Raw genomic sequence first — 27,073 nt, 5'->3', positions numbered from 1 at the left:
CAACCAAGCTTCTAATGTCTCTCGCCAAGAGAAGTGTCCTTTTGAGAGTGACCCCTGAAGTAGACATATTATCAATCCATGGCTGCAACTCCAAAAGTAAATTACTTCTCAAACTTGATCACCCAAGTCACAAGGTGCTAAATGCAATCAAGTTAGTTTTCCCAAGATTCATTATGAGATCTATATCTTTGCAAAAGGCACATAATGTATGTAGATGCTTTCTAAAATAAATTGTTTAGACTTGAGCAATGTGAATATCATCACTCCCACTAAACTAGCCCCAACCCCCCCTTTTTTGATATATTCAGAAAGCTTGTCTATGTAAACACCATATATGTTGACCAATAGTCAACACCCTAGCTTCACTCTAATGTTTCTCCATATAATATTTCATGTTTTTCTTAGTTCTTGTATTTTCCCGTGATAGTATTATATAAAGTATATATTGTTCTTGTATTTTCCGTGATAGTATTATATAAAGCATATATTGTTCTTGTATTTTCCCGTGAATCGCTTCATTTGTCTATTCCCTAGCACCATGTCAAATGCTTTACAAAAGTCTAGGAAGCAAAACTATATATATGGTTTTCTTTTTTGCCCAAATGTTCTCTATAATTTTACTTAATATGAAGATAATCATAAACGTTGATGTGACCTTTTCTAGATCTTATTTGTCCTATGGATACCATCCATTAGACCATTTAGTCAAGTCATGCTCCAATATAGATCCCTATATTTTGGCCAAAGTGTGCCCAACCATGATAGTTCTATAGCTACTAAGTAGTAAGGATCATTATGTCTCCATTTTTGTGTATCAACATGATGGTATGATCAACCCAACTTGTGTGGAAACTCTCAAACACCACTCTATTAAATATTTAAGCTAGCAAGGTGCCAAATGACTAGAACCATGGTTGAAATATATGTATGGCGACCAAGGCATTGTGATCCTAGCTTGTGCTAGTGATTTATTTCAAATGACATATTTTACCTTATTTTCTATGGAGAGTTTGTAGTAGAATGGTTGACTTCTAGTCAATTAGGCAAATGCTCTTGATTGGGAATGTCATATAATGTATGGTTGGATTCATACCAATTCTTGAGGCCAAATTATGGTGTTAGTGATTGATCTATTTGAAACTATCTCCATGCTCTCTTGCTATAGTTTCCTAGAAACACTTCATACTTTTGTCCTCAATTTTTGCTAGATGTTCAAAATTTCCCATACATATTAGTCGTTCATAGAGTGTCGAAGAGAGTTTGTATGTGTACATTCCTTGCATTGTAGGCCTTTTAAGACTTTTCTCAGCTTGTGATGATCTCACTCGATAATTATTTGCAATTGGGTACATACATTTTATCTAAATTTAAAGTAGTGCATCAAAAGAAGTTTCCCACACATGTCTTCACACCTTCCACACATTGCAAGACATGCCAAATGCCATTTATGGTGCTTACAAAGTTTTTTTCTTATCCTTTTCGTATTAGTTCTCAGTGAAAGATAATTGAAAATCTATTCTGGTTTGTCATTGGAAGCTACTATTCCACCTAACTCCTTTATTACAAGTTACCAAATCCTTAAATCTAACTTGGCTTTATGAGTCCAAAAAGTAATTGTATGTCTTTTGAAAGCCACATTTGCTTGATATTCTTTACATGGAAATATTTCGTTGTCATGTGCCACAAATTCTCTTGTATTTCCCAATACATAAAACCATTTCATGTTTCTATAATGGGGGATAACCATGTGCAATATTGTACATAAGCAGCTCATAATTCATGTTCACTCTTGATTTTTTCACTCCAAGATTTGGAAGTGCCTTTGTTGTATTGCTTGCAATTGTCAAGCATTTATAATTTGGGTGTTTCGTGACATTGTAATAGTGTCATGTTGGGCACACTAGAGTCTCCACACCTACAAAATAGCAAGAAGCGCAAACAAGAATTCATAAGAGAGGGTATGAGACTATAGGGGGTGACTAAGGCTAGCAATATGTAAATAACTATATAGCTTATGAAGCCCCTAGATTGGAATATATGAGTATGTTTATAGATGTACATGGTATACAGGTTTTTTAAAGATTATTAACGTCAAAACAATGTAGCATAAATCTATGTGAATATGATACTAATTGGCATAATAATATGATCATTCTATAAACATGGAATGAGCACTCATTCATGTGGAGTTTTAATAGAAGAGACATCATATTACCATAGAACAATGGAAATCCCCTTGCACCATGAGGGCCAAATTTTTAGGTGTATATAAGACCATGCAAATAGAATATTTATAACAAATGCAAGCGTATAGGACACACACACACACACACACTATATATATATATATATAACATGGTCGTGATTGATACTCCTAAAAGTGTGTCGAACAAATTGCCTACAGAACGAACAATAGTTTGATTGAAGTGTACAACCTATTTATATCGTGTTTTAGTTATACAAAAGTCTTGAGAAATGTTAGGATTCTTTTTTGTTTACTATATTTGGTTATAGAAGCTCGAATTCTCGCCAAACATTTTCTCAATATGTTCTTATGTACACAATAAATAGCAAGATCTCTCCCCCCCCCTCTCTCTCATATTGAGATTTGCTACTCACTTTCACATGTATTACCTAAATATGTTATAATTTTTGGTCTCATGGTTCATATTTGACATTCAATAACAAAATCTCTCTCTATCTCTGAGAAGTATCTAGATTCTACACCATCACTTATTTATATGTATACTAGAGACAATAATGGGGACTCTCCGAGTTTGCCAATCACATGCACACACACACACACCCTCTCTCTATGGCAAAAGCTTCTTAGTAAAAGTTGTCTCGAGCATCGAGTGTCACTTATCAACACCAGAAGCACGCGGCATACGATTGCTTTCCTGATGGTCTTCATAGGTCATAGTAAAATCAACATTCGAGGACGATAATGAAATAATAAATCTGGCTAACACATATAAACCTTATATGTGACATGATTTTAAAAACTATATCCATATGGGTGTGTGTAATGTTTATGAGACTAGAGGAACAGTTACTATTGCATTATATAGTATACTATATTATATAGCATTATGCAAAAGGTATTATACCAAGGCAAAATAACAATAAAAAAAACACAGACAAGAAGAACTTCAAAAAACATATGATAAAAATGATGTACATATATAGCTTTTTTGGGTCTCTCCTTTTGAGAGGAGGAGGTCTTAGGTTCAAATCCAAACAAATCCTTCTTCTATCATTATGATTCATGATGTTTGTCAGATCCACCCCCAAGTTTCCTCTTCCACAGTTTTCTCATTTACATATTTAAATAGTAAATACCTCCCCCAAGAATATTCCCTCAAACTCTGTGCTAAAAGAGTATATAGAATAATCATCCTCATAAGGATTAGCTTACAGAAAAGGGTATGCCAGTAATTAAGTTGCTGATGAAGTATTTAGCTACAAAACTGGTTATGTAATTCTGTATCTAATTAACAATTTGCTAGTAAAGAGGGTATGTAGCTAGTTTATTATTAGCTACAAAAACAGAGTAAGTAATTAAATAGCTAATTAAGGATCAACTGGAACAGAGGGTGTGTGTGATTAAGCCCTAATCATTTTTATGTTTTAACAAAAAACCCAAATCCTAGCCCATTATTCTTCTCAAAATACAAACAGCTGTAGCACACTCAAATACAATGTCTTTTTTTTTCTATCTATAATTTGGAAAACAAAAATAATAAACAAAAAAATGAATCTTTGTTTTGGAATTAAAAAGTAAAAAGTGAATGGTCAGGACTTAGGAAGAAAATTTTAGTTATTTTTTTATATAATAATTATTATTATTAAATTTGTGTGGCCAGGCTTTCATTTGGAGAGACCAGTCTCCAAATGAAGGCATGGAGTTAGCTGCTTCTTCTTCTTCTTTTAATCTCTCACAACACCATTTAAGCAGTAATTTAATAGAGGTTATTTAACAATCAATTTGATTTAACCTCGTCATTCACTTTAAATCGATGTCATTAGTGGGGTTCTAGTCACTTCAATGGATGCCATTAGTGTGGGGTTAGCGGCACAATTTCATTAGTGTGGGGTTAGTGTCTTAAGCAGATGTCATTAGTGATTCAGCCACTTAAAAATGAATGTAATTAGTGTTGACAACAAATGTCATCAGTGTGGGACTACTGACTTAAGAAACATCATTACCCTAGGTTTCGACAATCAAGGATATAATTAATGTGGATTAGTGGCTCTTAGTTTCTTTCTTACATGATTAGGAGCGATGAGTATATGGGATCATTGCTGTGGTTCCATTTTATTTTAACTTAAAATTTCTGCCCATCTCCCCTGTTTCGATGTCCTCTCAAATACCCACTCTAAAAGAAATTTACAAGCAGAAATTAGGCATAAAACACACTCATCAATTAATTCTTAAGATCTAGTAGTAATGATCATTAGATAGTTGCTTAGGTTTTTAGGGCATCCATTTAAACTTCTGGGATCAATAAAAAGTTATGTCTAACTTGATAATTAAGTCAGTCACATAATCAAGTTATTAAGAGATGAAGTACATGAGATTGGGGTCAAAGCCCGACACATTCCGGACAAACATCAGCAATAACATCACGTGAGTACAATTACTAACTCATTAGGGTTTTTAATGAGCTAACCATCTGTGAATGAAATTCAATGCATTAGAGAATTAAGCACAAAGGGGATTCATTTTGGTGATGGCAGGACTGTCGCTAATGATCTACCAAGTGATCTCACCATTCAAGTAGATGATCACATTTTCTACTTGCATAAGGTACGGATATATAATGTGTGTATGTTGTAATTATATCCATAATTAGCTTAATCTATTCACTAATCATAGAATTAGGGCCCTTATTAGCCCAGCATTTTAACATTCAACTAGCTGAACCATCCATTCATACTATTTGAATGAATGAGAGTACACATTCAATCAGACCACAATTTTGCAGTTCCCAATCCTCTCTAAATGTGGTAGATTGCAAAAGCTGGGGGCAGCGCGTGATCGAGACCGGGATCGAGATCGCGATGGCATTGCCATGGCTCCTGAGGAAGATGATCCGGACAACAGCCACTGGGCTGGGCATGTCCGGGTTACGGACATGCCCGGGGGAGCCGAGGCATTCGGCCTCTGCGCTAGGTTCTGCTACGGAATCGCCATAACCCTAAATGCATACAACATCCTCATCGCCCGATGCGCGGCAGAGTACCTCGAGATGAAGGAAGACATGGAGAAAGGAAACCTGGTGTTCAAGCTAGAGGTTTTCTTGAGCTCTAGTGTCTTGAAAAGCTGGAAAGACTCCATCTTTGCCCTAAAGTCCACTAGGGCCACCACATTGGGGCCATGGCCACAGGACTTGAAACTAGTGAGCCGATGCATCGATGCGATCGCGTCCAAGACATCGGTCGACCCCTCCATAGTCGACTGGTCCTTCACATACTCGAGAAAAAGGCGGCCCGATGCATTCGGGCCGAGCAGCAGGAGCCATTCTTCCCAACTGGCCACCAATGCCTCTCAAAATGCAGGTGCTAGCCCTAGGAAATTAGGGTTAGGGTTTCTTGTCCCTACTGACTGGTGGGTGGAGGACATTTGTGACTTGGATGTGGACTTCTTCTATAGGGTCATGGTGGCCATCAAGGCCAAAGGAAGGATGTGTGGCAGATTGATTGGTGAGGCCTTGCGGGTCTATGCCTACAGATGGTTACCTGGGATCTCTAAACAAGCCCACATGGTTGGTACTAGTAGTGACAGTGGTAGTTTCTATGGTCAGGATGTGGGTTGTCCGGCCGCCCATCGTGCTGGCCTCGACCATAAGCTCGTGCTAGAGACTATTGTCCGCCTTATGCCCGAAGAGAAGGGATCATGCTCGTGTAGCTTCATGATGAGATTGCTCAAGGCAGGTGTCATCTTGGGTGTGGAGGACACCCCCAAACTTGAGCTTGCTAGAAGGATTGGTCTCCAACTACATGAGGCTTCACTCCATGACATGCTCATCCCTTGCTTGTCCTATGCAAATGATGCTCTCTACGATGTGGACCTTGTGCACCATATCCTCGAGCATTTCTTACTAGGGGTACTTCGGCCTTCCCCAAGGTCCCAAAGTAGCGATCACCACATAATCCCCCGGTCACAACCCAAGGAACCCGAAAGATTGTGCAACCCAACTTCGATGCCCCCTCGTGTCGGTACGGACGATTCCGATGACTACCTCGAATTCGATGGATCTATTGATGGAGATGGATCTACTAGCACGGCCAATGACATGAATGTTATCCCCGAGAGTTCGGTTCTCAAAGTGGGGAAGCTCATCGATGGCTACCTATCGGAAATCGCACGAGATCCCAACTTGCCCCTAGCAAAGTTTGTTACTCTCGCAGAGACGATCCCCGCATTTGCTCGTCCAGTACATGATGATCTATATAAAGCCATTGACATCTATCTCAAGGTATTTTCAAGCACATGAATCATTAAATAATATATAAATAATTAACTAAATTAACCAATTGTTGGGTTGTGTATGAGATGTATAAACCTATTATCATCCTTGGAGAATGAATATGGAGAGAGATGATGGCGAAGATGTCAACCAATGTGTTATCGTGCTCTCTCGTGGGCACAAAATTGACTGTGGGATTGAAAAAAAGTGTTGGAGGAAAGTCTCCTTTGGTATTGTAGAGGGTGTGGCTATATGTGGCTAATATGGTTCATATGCTCAAACATATAGTATATGTGTGAGCACTTAATAGGCGAGGGTAGGTTCGTCCAACTTGGAAATGTTGTGAGTGTTAAGGACTTGTTGGGTAATTGACATAGGGGAGCATTGATATATGGTCACTCATGTGAAAGGTGTCGCATCGTAGATTGTAGTGTAAAGTACACAACATTGTAGTTTAAGATGTTGACCCTACATGTGTGACTGTGAATTAGAACTTCTAAATACCCACAATAAGGGAATGTTAGCCTTGAATGCCAATGGTATTGACTTCATCCTAGGGACAAATAGCAACCTTTTGAGAGAGAGATTGTTGTGATTGAACCTAACCTTGTCTTGTGTTGAGGGAGATATTGAACTTGAGATTAAGACCAACAAAGTTTAGACATAAATGAAAATATGTATACAAATTGCTAAATGCTTGTTTAATGATGCAGGAGCACCCCCAACTTATGAAGAATGAGAAGAAGAGAGTCTGTGGACTTATAGATTGTAAGAAGCTATCCCCAGAAGTTTCTATGCATGTTGCACAAAATGAGAGACTTCCATTGAGAGTGGTGGTGCAAGTGCTCTTCTTTGAGCAAGCAAGGACAACAATAATGGCAAGGAAAGCAGGCCTTAAAAATGAAGGCGAACACCCCCCTAGCTCACATGGGCATACTCATAACATTAATGCCAATTGTATTGAACTAGATCATCATGGGCCCACCAATAATATCATGAATGACCCAGTACAAGGAGTATTACGGGCATGCAAGCCATCTTTAAAGACCAATGTATTCTCCAACCCCAAGAAAATTCTCAACAAGATTCTCTCCATCTATAGCTCCTCTAGTGTAAGTATAGGGAACATTAATAAGTTGGATTCAAATGTATCCAAAAGTTCAGGAGGAGGGAGCTCTGGTGTATCAATGAGTAGTAATACGACTACTATTGCCCCATCGAAGGTCGTGGAAAGTGTTGACACTAATTTTAGTAAGGCCCCAACCAAAGCCCCCATTAGGCATAGGCACTCAATCTCATAGGCAAGAGTTTAATGTCTTAATCTTAGTTCTTAGTTATATGATAGGTAGCTAAATGATGACATTATAACCATTGAGTAGACGATGTTAATGTGATTGATCACATTGCCTATGATGTTTTAAAACCTATGTTCCCTATGTGTATATGATGAGGATATGTTGTATATGATGGATTACTAACTTCCACAACTTTTACTAGAATTAGTATATGGTGTATACCACCATTGATGACATGCATGTAAAATTTGTGCCATTTTTGCTATGATTAGGTAATTCATTGGGTTGGGGGCCGAGTTGCCTTATTAAGTCACCCTTTTCATGTAAGCACCAACTTTGCATTCGTCATGTACCAACTAAAAGACAAAGAATTGACGTTAACTGTGATCCTACTTTAAGTGTATGTTTCATGTTTGGTTCAATGTTAATATAATTACCTCACATTTCATGAAACATGATCATCCTCATGACATTATGGGAAAAGGTACCATCATTCCCTAAAATACAAGTATCTCATATTTAAATTTGTTAGTTGTAACTTGTAAGTATTCATACAAGGAACAAATACAATATAAATTTGTATTTCACGATTTGTTATTTTCCTATAAATCCATAATATTTTCTCATAGTTTTCTTTCCATTATTTTAAGCATGGAAAGAAACTCAATTCAATAGGAAATAACATTACTCAAATAATGATCGCATTTTACAATGTTGTTAGGAATGTGTATGTTAGAATTTTTAAAATATGGACGTATTGTATTATGATATTATGGCGATGATTCAGTAAGTTGTTGTTCACAATGGGTATGCTTACATCATAGCAATCCGCAAACAAGAAGCTCCATCTTCGTATCTCATGATTCAGGAGTAACATTGATGAATGGCATATAACATGAACAATGATGTATGGACATATCCATAAGTCTTGATACAATAGAGTGTTTGATCCAAAGGTCCATGAAGGTGATACTAAATTTTATATAAATGTGTGTGTGTGTGTGTGTGCTCGTTAAATATTGTTGATTTTTGTCATACTACTATATTGCCTTTTTACACATGCACCTGTTTTTGTCGCTAGTCCTTTGTCATCACTCTCGTCACAATGTTCTCTAAAAAGAAGACCAAATTAAAAAGTTGTAGAATATGTATATTTAGTCACACTTTCAACAATCTACCTATTCCAAAAGACTTCCAAGTCTTCACAAAAGTGTTACCAATTATAACTCACATGCAACGTAATCTACACAATCACAAAGGCATAGCAAATTTTACTTTCGGTGCAATACCGACGAAATTTCATACGTGGAGAGATATTTGTCACCCTTACCACACATCCCATCATAAATTGCTTATGAAAGGGAGATTAAGATATTAATTGAAGTGGATTTGCATTAGGTGATGAAAATCACATTGTATCGACAACCAATGTTTAGATTCATAATCTTTATATGGTGCATCTAGTTAAATCGAGGTTTGTGAGAGATTTTGTAGAACCATGGTACATGGAATTGCCTTAATGATTTGTTGAATTTCATCTTCTACAAAGCAATGTCGGCCATCTAGTTGTCTTGATACCACTCTATTGCACAGTTGCACCTACAACGAATCTACATATTAAATGTCATCTTTCGTGAATCCATTTATAAGTCCTCTAGTTGCCTTGACACAAATGTAATGAAATTTAAATAGAGGTGTTGGAATTGGTCAGCCCAATAACCCTTTGGATTCTATGGAAACAATGATGTAGGCGAGTCTTCTCCAACCAAACCGCACATCCAACAAGGTTACTGCAAGACATATGGAGTGAAATTGTAGCCACTTTGAAGAGCCAATATGATGGCCTTAAGGGCGGCTCCGAGGGAGTTGAAAGACATCGAATAGCCTTCATCCAACAATGGTTGTCCTCTCCCTTTCTTGAGTCAGTAGGCATCCACATAAGATGGAACTATCGCGTCCCTTCAGGGATTTGTACATAATCGTCTCATTTGTAAAATTTTATAACTAATGGAAGGAGTTTTTTTTTGGAAAAAAAAAAAGAAAAAAGTTCTCTAGTTGCCTTGACACAAAAATGTAGTGACATTTAAATGTTCCCAAATGTTTTGCCCCTCTAATTTCCTAGTCTAAGAGGTTTCATAACATAATGATTGCAACTTAAAACCTAAGATATTCAATGCATCAATATGTACTATTATTAATTGGTAAAGTGAAATAACATTATTTGTTATATTGTGTCATGACATCGTCATTCGTAAAACTTCTACAATTGATAACATCACTATTCTAATGCTTATATTGAGAACGAGTCCCTAGGGCACCTTGTTAGGTGAGAAGGAATCAACAAAGTTAGGTCCTTGTAGCTCATGCATCTAGATTCTAGCCACATATAGAGTTCAAACACTCAATAGATTAACAAGGTGTCATGACTCATGAGTCATAACCCATCCATAGAGTAGCAAGGTTTATTCATGTTCAAGGTTTATTCACAAAAGTATGTCATATGTATTTTTTTTCTTGAACAATACACCTTTTCCAATTCAATATGTGAATATTCTCTTTAACACACCTCTTGTCACTATTAAATAATAAAATATGGGGATATGTGGAACTTATGTCAGACTAATTTGTATCTTATGCATTTACTAGTGACCACTATCCCTTAGAGGTCTGTTACAAAGTCAAGCGTTTCACAACTATCATACATGTTTGGCTAGATGTGCGACAAAGTGCGACAAAGTTAGCTAAAAGAATAATTTAGAGATACATAGTTGGAGCAGGAGGAGTTCTCCCTTTCTGGCATTACCTAGATCAATGTAAAAAAGAGCAACATTTTTATTAGTACAATTTGTCCTTTACAATCATGTAGATCCATATTATTTCTTGCTCTACGATTTCACTAGTCCAAAAACATTGTTGCAAGTATTGAGCAACTTGCAAGAAGTATCCAACATTAAAGTAGACAAAACTCTCATGTCTCAAGATATAACTTGTGTTCCAAAAATGTGGTTGGAGTGTTTCACGCATAATTTTGTGTCTCAACAATTGTTCATTAACCAATGCCAATTGATTTATTTTAATATTAGATTAACGACCAAGGGGGAACCTAATAGCGAAGTATGAATAAGCAAGTAAACAATCACTGTGAGAAATTGAGCAACATAAATTCTGAAATTTGACCCTTGATATATTAATATGCTGACTACATTATTTAAGCCTCACTGTTGCATTAACGTAATCTATTTTGAGTTATAAATAGATTTAGGATTAGATCGAAAGCATTGGAAGAATGCAATGAGGGCTATATAGATATTGAGGGAAATTCTTGGTTTGAAACAAATTCTATTTGGGCATATGTTTCATGTTCTATAAGTGTCTCATGGTATTTACATTTATTTCTTTCAATGTATTGCGGAAATATTATGCATCAAAACTAGTTTGGTTTCTTTGTGTAGTTGTTAATCACAACTACATTGCCAAACATAATATGATACATTATATGTCTTTTTCTATAATGTAATGGGGTCCTATCTAATCTATAGCAAAGATGACACATTGAGCAATCAGTACACCAATCAACATTTCTTATGGGATTCTAAAAGAGTATATAACGTGCACATTATTTCAACGAGCAATTCAAGCACATGTTTCTGAACATAATTTTAACAAACTGCATTCTTTTCGATAGTGTGTGAAGCATGCAAGTTTATACTTAATAGCATGTAAGACTATATATACATATATACATATATATAAACAAGCGAACCATGCTTCAATTAGTTGAGATACACTACATAACACATGCAAAGATATGAGTGCCTGGCTTCAAATGATCACTAAACACTAATTTCGTGTAAAATGAGAGGGAGAGAGAAAAGTTCCCACCTTCCTCTCCCTTTCCTCTACATCCTTCTTCACCCCCATGGACTAAGGTTTACCCAACGACATTCAACATGGTGCACCTAGTAGTGTGTACTCACTAGGTTAGGGGGATGTTAAGTACTTGGCATATGTGTCACTGCCAATTAGGATATCTACATTGATACCAAGGATGCAAGAGTAGCCACGAGAGATATAGCTATAAAGTGAGAGATTGGCCATTACCTTCGTAAGAGACTACCATTGTTACTGTTGTGCCATTTTAGTTCTTCTTCATCTCTAGGATTTAAGCTAGAGCTCTTCTCCTCTCCCCTCTCCCTCTCTCACTTTATATTAGATTTGTGCGAAGTGGCCATTGGAAGCCTGATGTGCTTAATGGCATATCTTCTATACATCATTAACTAATATGCTTGATGTTTTTGACGCATAATTACTTAGGTTCTTGCTTTAGCCAACAATTCAAGGGAGGAGGAGTGTTGGTAGCTAGAGAGTGTGTAAGAGGAATGCATGAGACAAATGTGTCTAGAGATTTGACTAGATCGACAATATGTGGAAAGCAATGTCCTATAAGAAACAAAAAAAGGATACCATGACCAGCTAATCAAAGAGACACAACACACGATATTCAAAAACACATCAGAATTGAAATATAGAAAATTTCCAAAATTAAAACATAAAAACAATTCAGAAAAATGATTTTCAGAAGAGAGATTTAATGCAAAAAGTATAAGAAACCAGGTCCAGGAATGAGCCGCCTAGATTCCTTCACACCTGCATCTCGCTTGATCACATGGACTCTGTATTTCAATTCATTCACGTATATTAAGTGCTCCAATAATTAATTTAGGCTCTTTTAGTATTGTTCTACACTAGGGTGGATTAAATTCTTTTAGTAAATGGAGGGAATATTATTTTTGTTTATAATCATCTCTCTTGCATGTAATTGTTGAAGGATCTATACATTCCTTTTATCTAAATGTCAATATCACTATTCAAAACATGTGAAAAATGTAGAGCTCCCACCATGAAGAGTCACTGCTTGAATTGTGGATAACACTAGTACGTGTAAGGAAAGTGGAACACATTTTTTATCTTCTCCATAGGTAAGGGGTATACAAAGCATTACAATCAATCACCATCATGTAATATAGAAATTGTCCACTTCAATCATTATACTCAAGTAAAGCTAGGAACACAATGTAACACGCTAATATCTATCATAACCATATGTGATTAGATTGTTTTGACCCAAGAAGAAACCCCTTGTGTGGACTTCCTTTATTCCTCTCAATTGTTGCTTAGCTAGAGGGTAAACATAATGTACAACCCATGCCCTTAAAAAATGATGACTTCTTACAAGTTTCTACATTTCTACTTGTTGTTTGTTTACTCATTCTCAAAGAGAGTAGGAATTGTCCACATAATGCCACAATTACGAGACAACTCCTTTGTCAAAAAATATTCATTTTAAACACACGAGGGTTACTTTTTTCGCACGTTTATTCATCCCAATTTTAGCTATTTGATACATCATCGTTAGGCCCTACTTCCAACGTTGAACTATTTCATACATAATGAAAAATGTAACAATATCCACTACACAAACTTTGGTTGTGTATTTCTACCTTTTATGTATATGAACTCTTACATTACTTTTTGCGAAGTTGCTTTTTGACTTTATGACCCAAGATTGGAGTGTTTCTTTCCCCAAAAAATAGGTTCTAGTGTCTAGTGTGGTGTCACAAACATTGCAAGAGAATCCAAATGTGAACTTGTCATCGGGGATGAAAACCTTGGTAGAAAACCTTATTAAAATGTGAACAAAAAATTAAGCATGTATGTTACCAAATCTAGGCAAAGAAAGGAAGGGAATAGATTGTGATCATACCAAGGTCCTTAAAAATAAATTATTTACAAAATCTCCATTAAAACAAGATATCATTTTCAATTTTATGTTTAATTAAATATTGAATTATTTATCCAAAATAGAGCTTTACCAAGTTTGGATTCCTTTTTCATAAAAGAAATTTAAAGTCATAATAATCTTATTCTTCTCATGGATTGTGTTGATTCATTCTCCCTCTCCTCATTATGAAGTTCTAGGAACCATTTAGATACCATTGCAATGATAACAATTTTGGTGAAGAGAGGAAGACTTTGCTTTATGCACTATATAGGAAGACTTTCTCACAATCGATGAATGTTTTGGGGGTTTCTATTGTGTTTTGGCATGTGATAGTGCCATACGAAAAATGTGTTTGTTGTTCAGCATTGTTATCCCATTAATGGAAATATGTGACGACCTTATGATGTCCCTTATCAACATCGTTTATGCTTCAATAAACTGACATCAAAGTTGGATTATAACTCTTAATTGGTGTATCCTCTTTAAAACACATGAAAATATTGCTTGCTAAGCACTACAACGAAGGAAATGCTAAGGTTGACATGCACATGGGTGCTTTGTCGAGGAAATGGAGAATGCACATACATAAATAATTTATGCATGAGGATGTCATTAGACAAAGGGTTACATTATTGTGTTCTTGTATGACATGGAGAGTTCAAGACGTAAAGAAGGATATTATCAAGCCATATAAACCCTACAAGATGGGGTTGGAAGTGGATGGGTGAACAAATATTTATATCAGCTAAGACTTTATCTGCTAATATTAACAAGATGTGATGGACAATGCAACACATGCATCACTAAGGTGTTCAACAAATGGCAATCAAACTTGAATTCACTTGCGACATTCTTGGAAACCAGATAGAAGGAGCACATATAGCTTAACCAAATAGACAAAAAAAATGTAGAAGAGATAGACTTGAATTCTATGTAGCTTTCTCTTATGAGTATTGAGGTGTTTTGTCAACTTTGATCTCGCATTGATGAGAAACAACAAACCTCTGATTGGCCAAAAACCTAGGAGCAAGGTACAATGGAATGTCGGCATATAGAATCATTAGGGTTGTTTTTCATGCTTTGCTACCAAGATGCACCACCCTCTGGTTAACTACTAGTAAAATTCCAACCATTCCTACTACAAGGTAGGTACTTCGTTCGAATGCACAAAAACTACATGCATCTTAGTAACAGAGGTGAGGGACCCATTAAATCTCTCTCTCCCTCTCTTTATGTCATTGTTTTGCTCTCCTTCACCTTCCTCCTACATGCAACCATTTCAGCTGATACACCGGTTGACATCCACACCTATTTTGTCTGTAATCTATTCAATTATAGGTACTATGTAGGCAACCCAATTTCAAGTAGATCCTATAATGGATTAAGCAGCAACTGAAGGTGGGCAATTAGAGGACATTAAAAAATGAACAAGAAACATTAGAGGGAATCAACAAAAATAGGCCTCTTCCTATATATTTATTTCTTCAAATGAAGTCCATGTACAGTTTTTATACTCATTCTTAAATCATCAATGGTTTGTTACTCAAAATACAGTCTTTATGGTCTTCACGAATGAGTATGCAAGAGCCCCTGTGAAAATATAGCTATCGACCCGATCAAGTATGCCACCTATAAGAAACAAAAAAAGGATACCATGACCAGCTAATCAAAGAAGACAGCACACGATATTCAAAGACACATAAGAATTGAAATATAGAAAAGTTCCAAAATTACAACGTAAAAACAATTCAAAAAATGATTTTCAAAAGAGAGAAATGCAAAAAGTATAAGAAACCATGTCCAGGAATGAGCCGCCCAGAATCCTTCACACCCGCATCTCGCTTGATCATGGACTCCGTCAAATCACCAAATAGCGATCCAAGAAAATTGAGTACAGCATATGCAGCCGCGCTGCAAAATGATGGAAGGTGCTGAAAGTTCACTTAAATAGGAAATCATCCCCAATCGTTCAGTTCAATGTTTTCTTCTTTTGTTGCCATACCATGGGAACCACAACTTAGAGATAAACTTGGACCCACTTGAGAATCATAATATTAGTGTGATGATCACATTCACTACAATATTTCTAGTATTGAATGAGCTTATGCTCCATATGTGTGTATGGTAAGGACATGTGTTGTATGTGATGGATTTACCACTCACAACAATCCTAGTTAATTTAGTCTTAATCCAGTTGAAGACCAAAGTCAAGGAGATTTTGATGCATCGAACCTTAATAAATTTGAAGGCCAGCACAAGATTTTACTGAGGATAATTGTGACGACAATCGAAGAGCTCAAACCCACAATGGCACCTTCCAAGGTCTTCTTAGGGCTAACAGTAGATAAAGGAGTTTTTCCAAGGACCTGCCAAAAACATGCTAAAAAATCTAAGTTTATTATCGCTGGGAAGTAAAGCATAAAAGGAAGTTACAAGTACGCATACCCTTCCACCCAGGAATGCACCAGTATCGGCGGCAATAATGCTGCTTATAGAGATGATAGTAGCAACTAATCCAACTGTCAACTCACCTCCAAATATCAAGGGTGACACTTCTGTAATTTCCCAACAAAATAAGCAAATTTTCAAGATTCCTCAAAGACTTTGGAATGCAGACAACTCAGACTTTTCTTTTTAAATTTCTATTAAAAGAATATCATGAGATAACACAATGCTTTTAATCGAGGATCTCTCTTCTGTATAGCCTTTTTTTTCCAAAATAATAGAAAAAGTGATGAAAGGTTTGTCCATATGTTCCTATACCCCAAAAGACACACAAACTCACAAGAGAGTCAATTTGATCAACAGAGTGCCAATGCACATACAAAACAAGATCCCTATCATGTCCCAAGCAATAATGCCAAAACAAAAGAATGATCTGCCTATCACAACACATGAAATAGTACAGAGGTAGAAGATATTCAAGATTAGGGCATTGTTTGCATAGGAAAACTTCATCATGATAAGTTTATAGTAGGAAGTTATTATAGTCATTGATGTCTCAAAAATCAGGGATACTATGTAATCTGTTTTTTGAAAGCACAGGACAAACCCCAGACATGCGAATTTAAACTACAGCAACAAGGTATGAAATTCTCATCAAACAGTATGATTCAGTTCAAACAATACACTAAAGATCAAACGCGAACCAAATTTCAATACAGCAAAGAAAAGTTTTATAAACATAAGAGAATGAGCATAGAGAAGTGGGAAGCTCTGGAGGATTTCCCCAGCTAACCACACCACGGAAGGATTAGGAATGTGATACCAGCCCACAGATTAAAAGGTTCAAAAAAAAGGAAAGACAGAGAATGTGCCTTGAAAAGGCCACCAAACGTGTCACAGCATCCAAATAACAGCTTTTCATCCATGCACAAGTTCTGTCAATAATCTATATCATATTTTTTCTGAACATAATTTCCTGCTCTGTTACTGAAAGGCATTGTGGCATAGCATGTGAAATCAGAAATTAGTAAAAGCAAGCTAGACTAAATTCATTTCACTTTTTCTAATGTTCATAACAACCTTCACATCTTCTAATCGCTCCTCATACTGTTTAGATCACCATCTCTATCGCAATGAATCCAGCTTCTATCCCTTCAATTTTTTCTAAAGCTAATTTCTTTGTAACTTAAAGCTGAAAATTAAATGATTTAAAATGCTTACTTGAAGTCAAGGCAGGAATAGCAGTGCCACATCGCAATTTAATCCAAAAGCATGGTAAATAACCACAATAAAAGAGCCCAAATATCGCACTGCTCAATTGAGCAAATCGAGGTTTCTCATGCTGTAGCAGAAGCTCGATGGCTAAGAAAAAAGCAGCAGTTGTAAGAGCAACACTGACACGTCCCCCAAAGTATCTACATGGATCAATTATTAGACATAAGAAATGTGCATATGCAAAACATCATACATTACAATAATAATAATAATATTGCTTCCGAAACAATTTAAGTACAGTGCATATGGTTATTACTATGAACAGTATAGATCCCGAATAACATGTAAAGTATGAGGCAAAGGCTCCACTAAAAAGAAAGAAAGCATACAGAAATTAAGGTTTACATGCAATCTTAGTCCTCTAATGAGCAGAAAAAAAACTTAAATGAAAGACGATAACTGCTGTGTTATATTTATAATTTATATCTGCTTACTGAACAATAAACAATAATGTTTAGGCTTTCTGCCCAAAATCATTGGTTATGAGAACACATAACATATAAATGCACTATATCCTCTCTGCAAAACAGTACTTTTAGACATCATTTTGATCATCTGCCCAAAATCATTGGGTAAGAGTAAACAGATACGTACAGAGTCATTAGAGGCATGCCTGCACAAATGATGGAGCATGCACGGGACACGGTGCGTGGAGGTGGAGTCATCCCATCAGCTATACCATCACTCCTCACAAGTTTGAAATACTCCGTCGTGGCAATCAAAACCACGCTTGCAATGCATGTGGTGAACCACCAACCACCAGCAACAACTGCCCCTCCAATAAAAATGCCAATCCCAGTGCCAAAAATCACCCTGTTCTGCATTTGGTTTCTCTGTGGCCCCTTCTCCATAATGCTTGCTTCTCCAACATCATTTGGAACAATGCCTGATCCATCGATTTCTTTAACGTGGAATGATTCTTCTCGCTCTGAAGCCTCCTACACAAAACTGTGACATGAATTACGGGCAAGTAAACGCTGGGTTCATTCCATGCTTATGTTTTACATAATTTGAACCAACCCCTTTTATTTTGCTAGCATTTTAAAAAATAAATATTTGATCTAAAAGTATGAAAAAAAGTCCCCCTTGTGGCCTATATAAAGACACCTCTTCATTCATCTTGTTATTTTCAATATAGTATCCACATGCTATTGTAGAAATATATATACTTCTGTCATAACTTATCCTCTTTAACTAATTTGCCCAGTAATACTGTTTAGAATGAACGGTTCTTTGGCTATAACCTCCACGCTCATTAGACTCAACACAAAAATAATGCAACACTGTTGTAATAACGTAATAAAGAAGTACATTTGCACTTCATTGCCTGAGATCTCAAATCCACATGACCGTGTCTTGTATTGTAACAATATATTTGCTTTGTTCTCATCTCGAACTTTTTCTAACTATGTCATTAACACTCTAACATGAATGGCTCTTTGGCATACCTGCTTTTGAGTCAATAAAAATTACTATATATCTTTTTGCCTAATCTTAATCTCCTTGCATCTTTGATGCACTCTCTTTAGAGCCAAGAGCAAATGATATATTTACATTTGTATTTGTTTAATCTCATTGTGCACTATTTCCTGAAAGTCAAAACACTATGTAGGATTATAATGAAGCAAATTACCTTTGTACCACTATCCTGTTGCACATCCGAGATCACAAATCCACAGGAGCATTTATCAATTCGAGAAGAAGAACTTATGTTGGAAGACCTCATCATGAATGAGTAATGGCATCTCAATATAGACCTATTATTGATGCAATCCCAAGATTGAGAGCGATGTTGAGATTGAGAACCTTGTTCACGAACGGCACAATTTACTGAACTTCTGAGTCGCCGTAAAGGAACATATGTAATATACAAAGGATCAAAAGAACTGCATCCATACGATGACGATGGCAAGAGTTTGGGGAGAGATAGAACTGAATGTGATGATGCGATCATCTCTGGTTCTTTTTTAAACTATGTGTGCAGGAAATATGTGTGTTCACATGGATTATGTCGAGATTTGTTTCGAACTAGAAGTCCCCTCCCAGCAAATGTGGTCACATAGGTCACAAAGCTAGCATAAAAGCAAAAGCAAGAAAGCCTGCAAAAACCTAATCTGAACGTTTCAGCAGCAGAGGAACTGTAATGAAAGACGGAGAGAACAGAAAACCCAAACCTAGAGTTATGGTGTGTCTACCAGGGTTACTGGGGGGGGGGGGGGGGTTTCTTCTTCCGATGAAATGCGAATTGAAGAGAGTGAGCAAAAGAAGAAAGCGAAACATGCAAACCTGAGTCTGAAGAATGTCAGCAAAGCAAAGACAGCGAAGGCGAGGGGAGGAGAAACCATATCCCTACAGCTGCTTCCATGGCTCTGTTATTCTTCGCCTACTCGTTGCTGAAGATGGAAGATGGAGACATTCACGGCTAGATTTGTAATTTTATTTTATTATGGGGATTATCTGCTCTTATTGTTTTGTGATGTACATACAATAGCACTACACCATTAACATTAACTTTAACTTTTAACTTTAACATTAACATTGGGTGGGCGGGTTGAGAGAGATACCGAGAGCGAGCGAGACGGACATTTGCGTTGTGCTTAAGCCCGTGTTTGCTCTCCGTGCAACATCCTTGTGGGAGAATTTTGTGTGTGTCTCTAGCTTTGATTGACGATGAGTGAATTAGGTGATCTGACATACTCTGATTGCACACTAAGAGGACCTTGCTTAACCCTCCCCCCATTTCCCCTATGGGACAAGCGCAATACAATCACTAGACCTAGCTTTCTCCGGTTCTCTCCCGAGCATCTCATTGTTTAGCCACATGAATATTGTGCCCAAACACAAAGAGGAGGTACACATGCCTTGGTCAATCTTCTATGGATGAAACAAATATGTCGTGATATCGAAAGCTATTTCGTATGTGGATGGAAATACCTACACTTGTAGCTTGTGAAGGGACAAACTAAGGATGCATTATGTGCACAAATGAGCCACATGAAATGGTATAAAGCTTTAAATATCTCGAGCTTGAGGTTCCCCCTTATCATAAATGCAATGAATGTCTTGAACATTGGTTGGAAATTATAAAGAGGACTCATTATGCATTTGAGAACAAATGCAATAGAGGACAATCAATTGTTGGGTTTTCAAGAAGTACCTCTTTGACACTTTGGTCACACCACTATTCTTTACAATGTTGAAATAAGAATTGGTAGTAATCTGAAGTCCAAATGGAATGATTTAAAAATATTCACAAGCTCTTATTTATCAAGTCTCTTCAATTCTAAAGCTAATTTTAATGGTTTAAGGGTGAGACGAGTGGTAAACTAGTTATCCGAGCTAGAGCTTGGGACAACCCTTTAGAACCTATGACACATGCGAACATGTGGTGGTTTGGGAGCCTATGTAGATAGGTTAAGTAAAAGGACGAGATACCCCCTTCACTAAGCCACCCTAAGGTGCAATTTGAAACTCTATTTGTGAGGCAAAGGTGTCTTTTTTTGGATCAGTTCGTCTCGATGTCCATAATATAGCAAAAGGTAATATTCACTAGTATGGGGCACCAATGATATTATATGATGCGTCAAATACTTCCTTTCTAAATAAGGCCTTTTTGCAATATCCATGTATCACAAGTTGGGAAATGTAGAGGGTAACATTTCGCACATTCTATTACATATGTTGCACCAAACCACATAACAATTTTATTCTCACAATAGGAAACTACATTCATTAGTTCATGTTAGATCCCATCGCTTTGTTTGTCACCCACACCGTTACTTCTATATGAATTAACTCACCTTCTCTATGTCAAACGCGATATCATGGCACATGGGAGTAAACTCATGCCAATAACAAGTTTGAGAATTTGTGTTTCACATTGCAACATCATACTTTGCCTTTAGCCACATGTTGTGTCAATTTTGTCCAATCCCTAGACACATTTCTCTCACAATTGCAATGTGCACTCTTAATTGCAACATTCATTAGTAAAAATCTCAAACATCGAGAGTCCTTATGCAACTCCATATGTACATATTACCTAAAAACGTTTCAATTTTGAACTCACATGTCATAAAATATATTTGACCTTAGAGGACAATAACATAATCTCTCTCTTTCTACGTTGTAATATCATAGTCCTAAAATAGGGAGACCACAAGTTTGATTCCTCACCATGGGTTAGGCTTTTCTAGTTGATCAAATTGTCTCCCGTGGACATCAAATGGATATCTATCTATCTCGTGTGATTTGATACTTGCATCCCAAACCAAAGGTTGCACATTTGTGCCCTTCACTTTAGCTTCATAAACTCGGTTTTAGTTGAGTAGACAATCAAAGGAGCGGGAATGGAAGGAGGTGCATAAATAGGGTATTGCAATATGATTGCGGTCACATCAACCCAACATGTTGCACAAATTATAGTACATACCAAAAAGGATACTTTGCGTTTCTTTTTTTCCAAAAAAAACACCTTCCATTAGTTGTAAAGATTTTACAGATGAGATTATTATATCCAAATCCCTATAGGGACACGATAGGTTCATCTTATGTGGATGCCCACTGCCTCAAGAAAAGAAGAGGACGATCATTGTTGGATAAAGGTTAGTCGGTTTCTTTTCAACTCTATCGGAGTTGCCCTTGAGGCCATCATATTGGCTCTTTAGAGTGGTTACAGCGTCACTCCATATCTCTTGCATTAACATTATTGGTTGCGTGCTTTGGTTGGAAAAGACCCGTCTACACCGTTGTTTCCATAGAATCCAAAGAGTTATTGGGTTGACCAAGTCCAACACAACTTGAGATTTGGCACTAATAGGAGTTGACTGGATACTACCGATGGTGGAGAAAAAAATCTCTTGTGCTTTTATAACCAAAGTCATCCCCTCTTCATGGTGCTCATAGCTGTCAATTGGGTCCTGCCATGATAGCCAACGTACATTCCCCCACTTGATTGAGCCTTGCACCTAGCATAATTGCAATAAGTGGCCAACCCCCCGCCATATTCGATGGGACTCTGGGCAGTCCCATAGAGCATGTCATGTGGATTCTAATACAATTGAACACGCTACACAATTAGGAGAGTTGAGGTTCCCACGCTGCCATGCACCAACCGGTAGTGACTTATGTATTAATAGTCATTGGAAAGTGGTGATTCGCCTCGCGTGTTGTTGGTTCCAGAGTTTCTGCCAAAACTTGGTGATAATTTTGTAAGGAACATGATATGTGTGCCAGACCTTTGCAGCAGCCAGCTCTCGGGCGGATTGAGCGGCTATAATATGGCGACCCAATCTAGTTATGAATTGAAAGAAAGGGATAGGTTTGCTTCCTTGCCCCGCATAAGGATCACACCATGTCCATTGGCGAAAAAGGGATACTTTTTTTACATCCACAATAGTTCACTTGCGTTTATTTTTAAGATTGTCACTCTAATAGTTTGCACGCTTCACCATTACTTTTTTCCTTATTATAGAGGTCTACATTCAAGAAAAGTATCCCTTAGTCTTTCTACAATTTGACCTTGGTTTGAATAATATCTACAATTGTCTCATTATTATGAAAAATATCAAGGGTATATTGTATAACCATTATCATCACATATACAAGGGAGGGTATTTATGATATTTTCCCCGCCAGATTCCTTGGTTGATGACGATGATATATATACATTAACACCCAATTGTACATATCCGTGGTCATATGGCAAGAGATCAAAATTGAATCCACAAACGATTTTATGAATGTCACAAAATACAATGGTTTTGTATAGCTATATAGTGTCAATATGTCTACAAGGTGCTAAGTAACTCTTAGCGCAAAAGTACAAACTCAAATAAAAATATAGTAGGGTAATAATCAACACGAACATTCATTCAGGTAGGTAAACTTAGACCGCAATGATGTGTTTCATTTCCTTTGGATAGATTCCCTCAACATGATCGTGTATAACATTGTTGACAATGTTCTGATCTACATACATTGCACATGGGTTCCATTACATCAAGATTTTGCCAAAAAACACAATGGATCATGTGCAATGGCTAGGTTAGATGTGATGAAGCAAGAGGTTACTTATTTGTGTGTTCTGAGTTGGACATGTTTGTTCAGTCTTCTATTTTTGTATTTAGGTTTGAATGGAGCATAATGGTTAGGTTCTCACATCTAAGAGGAATATTGTCTTCTGTGTAGCATAGCCTTATTGAGTCGTCAGATTTTCTCTTTTCCTGGAATCTACCAAGCAAAATCTTTTACATAGCACAATGAAAGGGAATAGAGATTCGATGTACCCAAAAAACAATAAATATAATTACATTGGAACTGAGGAATGTTACAATGGCTTATTAACAATGTGTAGTAATGGACATCTTATATTGAAAATGTCTCTATAAAGTGAGCTATGATTTGGTGGGGGGGGGGGGGGGGGGGGGGTGTCTCTCATAATAAGTTGCTGATGATAGTTAAGCTTTTTCTTCGCAATATAGCCAATAAATTGCAGTGAACCGTGATCTATAGACTTGGCCAACATTCGGTTTCCAAGGTGGAGTGGTGGGCGGGAGCCCCCCCGTAGTGGAGACCATTTGCACGTGACTATAGGCACCAAACATGGACCTAGATAAGATGGAAAGAAAATAAGGATTAAACCCATGATTTTACATCAAGCAAAAACGCATCAAACTCGTAAAGGAAACATTACTCACGAGTTCCCTTGGCTCGTAGTCACGATAGATAGAGACCAAGGCAAGCAACCTGGGGTGACGGGCACAGGTTCCGATGATTGTTTCCCAACAATTTGGAAACCGTTGGGGTTATCGAATTGCCAACAAGACGATCCACCTTGGTAGTCAGCTTGCTCCCGGATGAAATACAACCCGACTTTAGTACCTCCAGGAACATCAAAAAGACGTGCGTATGAATCCTTTTGGACCCATCCATTGCCATCAAACACATACACAACTACCCCTTTGCCGAAAACCCCTTGTATGGGCCGGCCTGACGTCACTGACAAAGGTGCCGGAGTAGTAGGTGGCATTAGGTCTTGCTTCCACATATGGAACTCGGCTTCGTATGGCATCCGAATCGTTTTCTCGTCCCACTGGCAATAGCCATCATCAATGGGCGCCCCGCCCCTCGTGTTCACCCTTGCAATGTACGATACCATGGCGGTCGCTCCATTGAACTTGTGTTTACTGGCTAAGGCGAGGAAATCGGGCGAGTCGTGAGGGCTCGCGGGGGTTCCAAACAACACTCTTTTCCCTGAAAAGAGATCATGATGTGCATTGCAAGTATTCAAGACAATTCATGAGTGATTTTTGCCGAAACAAACATACCAACACCATTCATCATGAAATGCTTAATATATGATTGAGTGTGATTGTAGCCCAAGAAAAGGAACCACCATCTCAGAATGGGCAACAGTTCAGTTTTGGATTAACCGGTTTGGCCTTGTCCAAACCAAACCGGTTAAGCCTAAACCAGTTTATCCAAGCCGATTACGCCCAATTCGGTTCGGTTCGGCTTGAGCCATTCCAAACCGAACTCGAACTGGTAAGGAAGCTCAAGCCTGACCGAACCGAGCCTCCAAACCGTTTGACACGGTTTAACGGTTCGGGTTAGGCTTGAGCCGAGCCATTGCTGATTCTAGTGGCAGCATCCATGGATTCTTGAGCATTATGATATGGTGTACTGTGTAACAATAAATCTCATTGTAATCCAAATGAGTGACACATTCATGAGCATGGAGTACATATATATATATATATATATATATATATATATCACATAACCAATGCAACAAAAGGGTGGGCTAGTTTAGCATTACCTGAAACAAGGCTAGTGCGAAAACCCGACTCGGCATGGTCCCCTTGGTCATTGAACATATTCCATGTCCCAATGTAACGCGGTGTTCGTGGTGTCGAAACCCACGAATAGTTCCCCACCACTCTACTTGGGTCGTATGGATCCACCAAGGTCGCAAATGAAGCTTCCAAGAGCCAATCTCCATCCACACACCTGTAGAATTGAGCTCCATCCAATGTCTTGGTTTGAATGGCTAGACTGCACACAAAAGTACGCAAAACCCTTGTGACATTAGGGCTTTCTAAAAAAAAGACCACATATGGGGGGGTGTGATTAAGGGTGATTATTAGGTGATTAAGGTTTTTTTTGTAAATAACACATGTTGCGTGATTAAGGATGTATAAGGCCCTTGAAGATGAGCCTCTCAGGTTCATCAAACCATACAAGGGAGCAAGGCTCAAACCATGCCAAATTATTAGAGCTAGAACATACACCCCATTTTGTGTGATTTAAAGGTTTGAGTGACCTTTTTGTTCTTCAGTAAATGATGGTTAATCTTCGTCCAGCCATGGTAAGCTAAGATTCAATGGCAAAATGGGATGTGTGTGTGTGTGTGCAGGGGGGGGGGGGAGTATATCATTTATTTACCTGTTACCTGCAGGTGGGATGAGACTATTCCAAGCCAAGACAGAAGAAGGAAGAGGAGGAGAAAGGAGGAGAGAAAGAACAGCAAGAAGAAAGACATCAAATGAAGCCATCTTTTAAAAAGAACCTTGACATTACAATGCCTTAATGTATATATACACCTGATAGAGAGAGAGACTGTACATACATAGATGGGGGGTTCATTGCTCACCTCTGTGTATGTGTGTGTTTGTCAGATAGAAACCAAAAAGAAACAAAACAGAGTAAAGGGAGAAGAGAAAGAGAGAATTGTTCTGCTCTCTCTCTATACACCCTTTTCTGGGTTTGCTTCCAAATACCTCCAAAGATAATCAAAACAGTCCTCTGATCTCTCTCTAAAGATCCATCTTCCACACCTCTCTCTCTCTCTCTCTCTCCCTCTCTAGAAAACAACCTCCCTCTGACAAACTGCCATTCCTATAAGAGCAGGGGGGATATTTTGTCAGGATTAGGTCTCTAATAATAATAAAAGCCCATCTCTTCTACAAAACAGCCCATCTCTCTCTCTCTCTCTCTCTCTCTCTCTCTCTCTCTCTACAGAGCAACACCCCTCTCTCTTTAAGTAAGAAAACTAACCATCTCTATCTATCTCATAGGTAACAAATGTTGTATCAGTATGTATGTACATATGTATAAATTATAATGTATGTATGTATGTATGTATAGTAGACTGTAGCAGTAGGACCCCCCCCCAGTTGATATCCTCAATCTCAAGCAATCTCCCCCAATCTTCCTTTATTATACACAAAGAAAAAAAGTCAAAAAGCAGAAAAAGAAGCTTTTCTCTATCCTAATAGGCTAAAACCTCTTATCAATCACCATCCCCTGCTCCTCTCTCCTTTCCTGAGCTCTTTCTCTGCCTATATTTCCTTCTTTCTTTCTTTCTTTCTTCAATTTGTCGGGGGTCGACAATGCATCATTCCACACCTATTTCTTAAGCTTTTCGAGTTCGCTGCATATGTCTTTCGACTGAACTCATGTTTCCGTTTCATTTTTTATAGGGGCCTCATCTGTGCCCACACTAGGAGCGATTTCAAAGTATTCATACTTTACACCAAAACCATTCGATTATGTCTATTGTTTCGAGAATCCTAGTTCGAAATTGGTGCTTTTTTATCCCATTTGATCAAAGCGAATTGGACTATATTTGTAGAGAATGCTTATTCCTTTTCACGTATTCTATGTCCCAACTTTGTTAAAGCATTTAAAGCATGGCTACATAAACTATCTTCCCCACTTTTAGCTGTATATTTAAATTGGCGTATGCACATAAATTAATACACTATACAATTACACTCACAACTCATGTCTATCTAATTATT

General features: G+C 37.6%; 3 protein-coding genes across 6 annotated transcripts; 1 reads left to right on the top strand and 2 right to left on the bottom strand.

Moving 5' to 3' along the window:
• Window positions 1-3,800: 3,800 nt before the first annotated feature.
• LOC147858305 (phototropic-responsive NPH3 family protein NPY4-like) lies at window positions 3,801-8,077 on the top strand. Of its 2 annotated transcripts, none has more exons than XM_087326973.1 (4): window positions 3,801-4,630; window positions 4,741-4,810; window positions 5,015-6,482; window positions 7,187-8,077. In XM_087326973.1, the coding sequence occupies exons 2-4, from the start codon at window positions 4,785-4,787 to the stop codon at window positions 7,772-7,774; spliced, it is 2,082 nt and encodes a 693-aa protein (XP_087183099.1). In that variant the 5' UTR covers window positions 3,801-4,630; window positions 4,741-4,784; the 3' UTR covers window positions 7,775-8,077. The 2 variants fall into 2 exon arrangements, with proteins under 2 accessions (XP_087183099.1, XP_087183098.1); XM_087326972.1 differs by having other exon boundaries at window positions 4,989-6,482.
• Window positions 8,078-14,997: 6,920 nt separating this feature from the next.
• On the bottom strand, window positions 14,998-19,661 carry LOC147858304 (phosphatidate cytidylyltransferase 4, chloroplastic-like). 3 transcript variants are annotated; one of them, XM_087327499.1, is made up of 8 exons: window positions 19,557-19,661; window positions 18,904-19,379; window positions 17,865-18,208; window positions 17,217-17,410; window positions 15,996-16,105; window positions 15,783-15,916; window positions 15,346-15,461; window positions 14,998-15,179 (listed from the first exon to the last, which is right to left on the bottom strand). In XM_087327499.1, exons 2-8 carry the CDS (start codon window positions 19,222-19,224, stop codon window positions 15,094-15,096), a joined length of 1,305 nt encoding a protein of 434 aa, XP_087183625.1. In that variant the 5' UTR covers window positions 19,225-19,379; window positions 19,557-19,661; the 3' UTR covers window positions 14,998-15,093. The 3 variants fall into 3 exon arrangements, with proteins under 3 accessions (XP_087183625.1, XP_087183626.1, XP_087183627.1); XM_087327500.1 differs by having other exon boundaries at window positions 18,904-19,369; XM_087327501.1 differs by lacking the exon at window positions 19,557-19,661 and having other exon boundaries at window positions 17,865-18,218; window positions 18,904-19,044.
• A 3,893-nt stretch (window positions 19,662-23,554) lies between these two features.
• Window positions 23,555-25,883, bottom strand: LOC147858303 (uncharacterized). Its single transcript, XM_087326627.1, has 4 exons — window positions 25,716-25,883; window positions 25,090-25,325; window positions 23,969-24,524; window positions 23,555-23,879 (listed from the first exon to the last, which is right to left on the bottom strand). The coding sequence occupies exons 1-4, from the start codon at window positions 25,823-25,825 to the stop codon at window positions 23,729-23,731; spliced, it is 1,053 nt and encodes a 350-aa protein (XP_087182753.1). The 5' UTR covers window positions 25,826-25,883; the 3' UTR covers window positions 23,555-23,728.
• Between the last annotated feature and the right edge of the window lie 1,190 nt (window positions 25,884-27,073).

The sequence above is a fragment of the Azolla caroliniana genome, unplaced genomic scaffold, assembly GCF_043228905.1.
Source record: "Azolla caroliniana isolate FFs.n. ecotype wild unplaced genomic scaffold, voAzoCaro1.0.p SCAF_11, whole genome shotgun sequence".
NCBI classification, from domain to species: domain Eukaryota; kingdom Viridiplantae; phylum Streptophyta; class Polypodiopsida; order Salviniales; family Salviniaceae; genus Azolla; species Azolla caroliniana.
This window is presented reverse-complemented; position numbering and strand designations above follow the sequence as displayed.

Bases quoted from the DNA above. Each gene is read 5' to 3' on its own strand.
- LOC147858305 (XM_087326972.1), top strand. From the start codon at position 4,566: ATGAAGTACATGAGATTGGGGTCAAAGCCCGACACATTCCGGACAAAC. The intron at 4,631-4,740 runs GTGAGTACAATT...TGGTGATGGCAG, and splicing joins AACATCAGCAATAACATCAC to GACTGTCGCTAATGATCTAC. The intron at 4,811-4,988 runs GTACGGATATAT...ACAATTTTGCAG, and splicing joins ACATTTTCTACTTGCATAAG to TTCCCAATCCTCTCTAAATG.
- LOC147858304 (XM_087327499.1), bottom strand. From the start codon at position 19,224: ATGATCGCATCATCACATTCAGTTCTATCTCTCCCCAAACTCTTGCCA. The intron at 15,917-15,995 runs GTATGCGTACTT...TGTTTTTGGCAG, and splicing joins GTGCATTCCTGGGTGGAAGG to GTCCTTGGAAAAACTCCTTT. The intron at 15,462-15,782 runs GTTCGATGCATC...ATCATTTTGCAG, and splicing joins TGGCCTTCAAATTTATTAAG to CGCGGCTGCATATGCTGTAC.
- LOC147858303 (XM_087326627.1), bottom strand. From the start codon at position 25,825: ATGGCTTCATTTGATGTCTTTCTTCTTGCTGTTCTTTCTCTCCTCCTT. The intron at 25,326-25,715 runs GTAAATAAATGA...TTTTGTGTGCAG, and splicing joins ATCCCACCTGCAGGTAACAG to TCTAGCCATTCAAACCAAGA. The intron at 23,880-23,968 runs GTGAGTAATGTT...CATCTTATCTAG, and splicing joins ACTACGAGCCAAGGGAACTC to GTCCATGTTTGGTGCCTATA.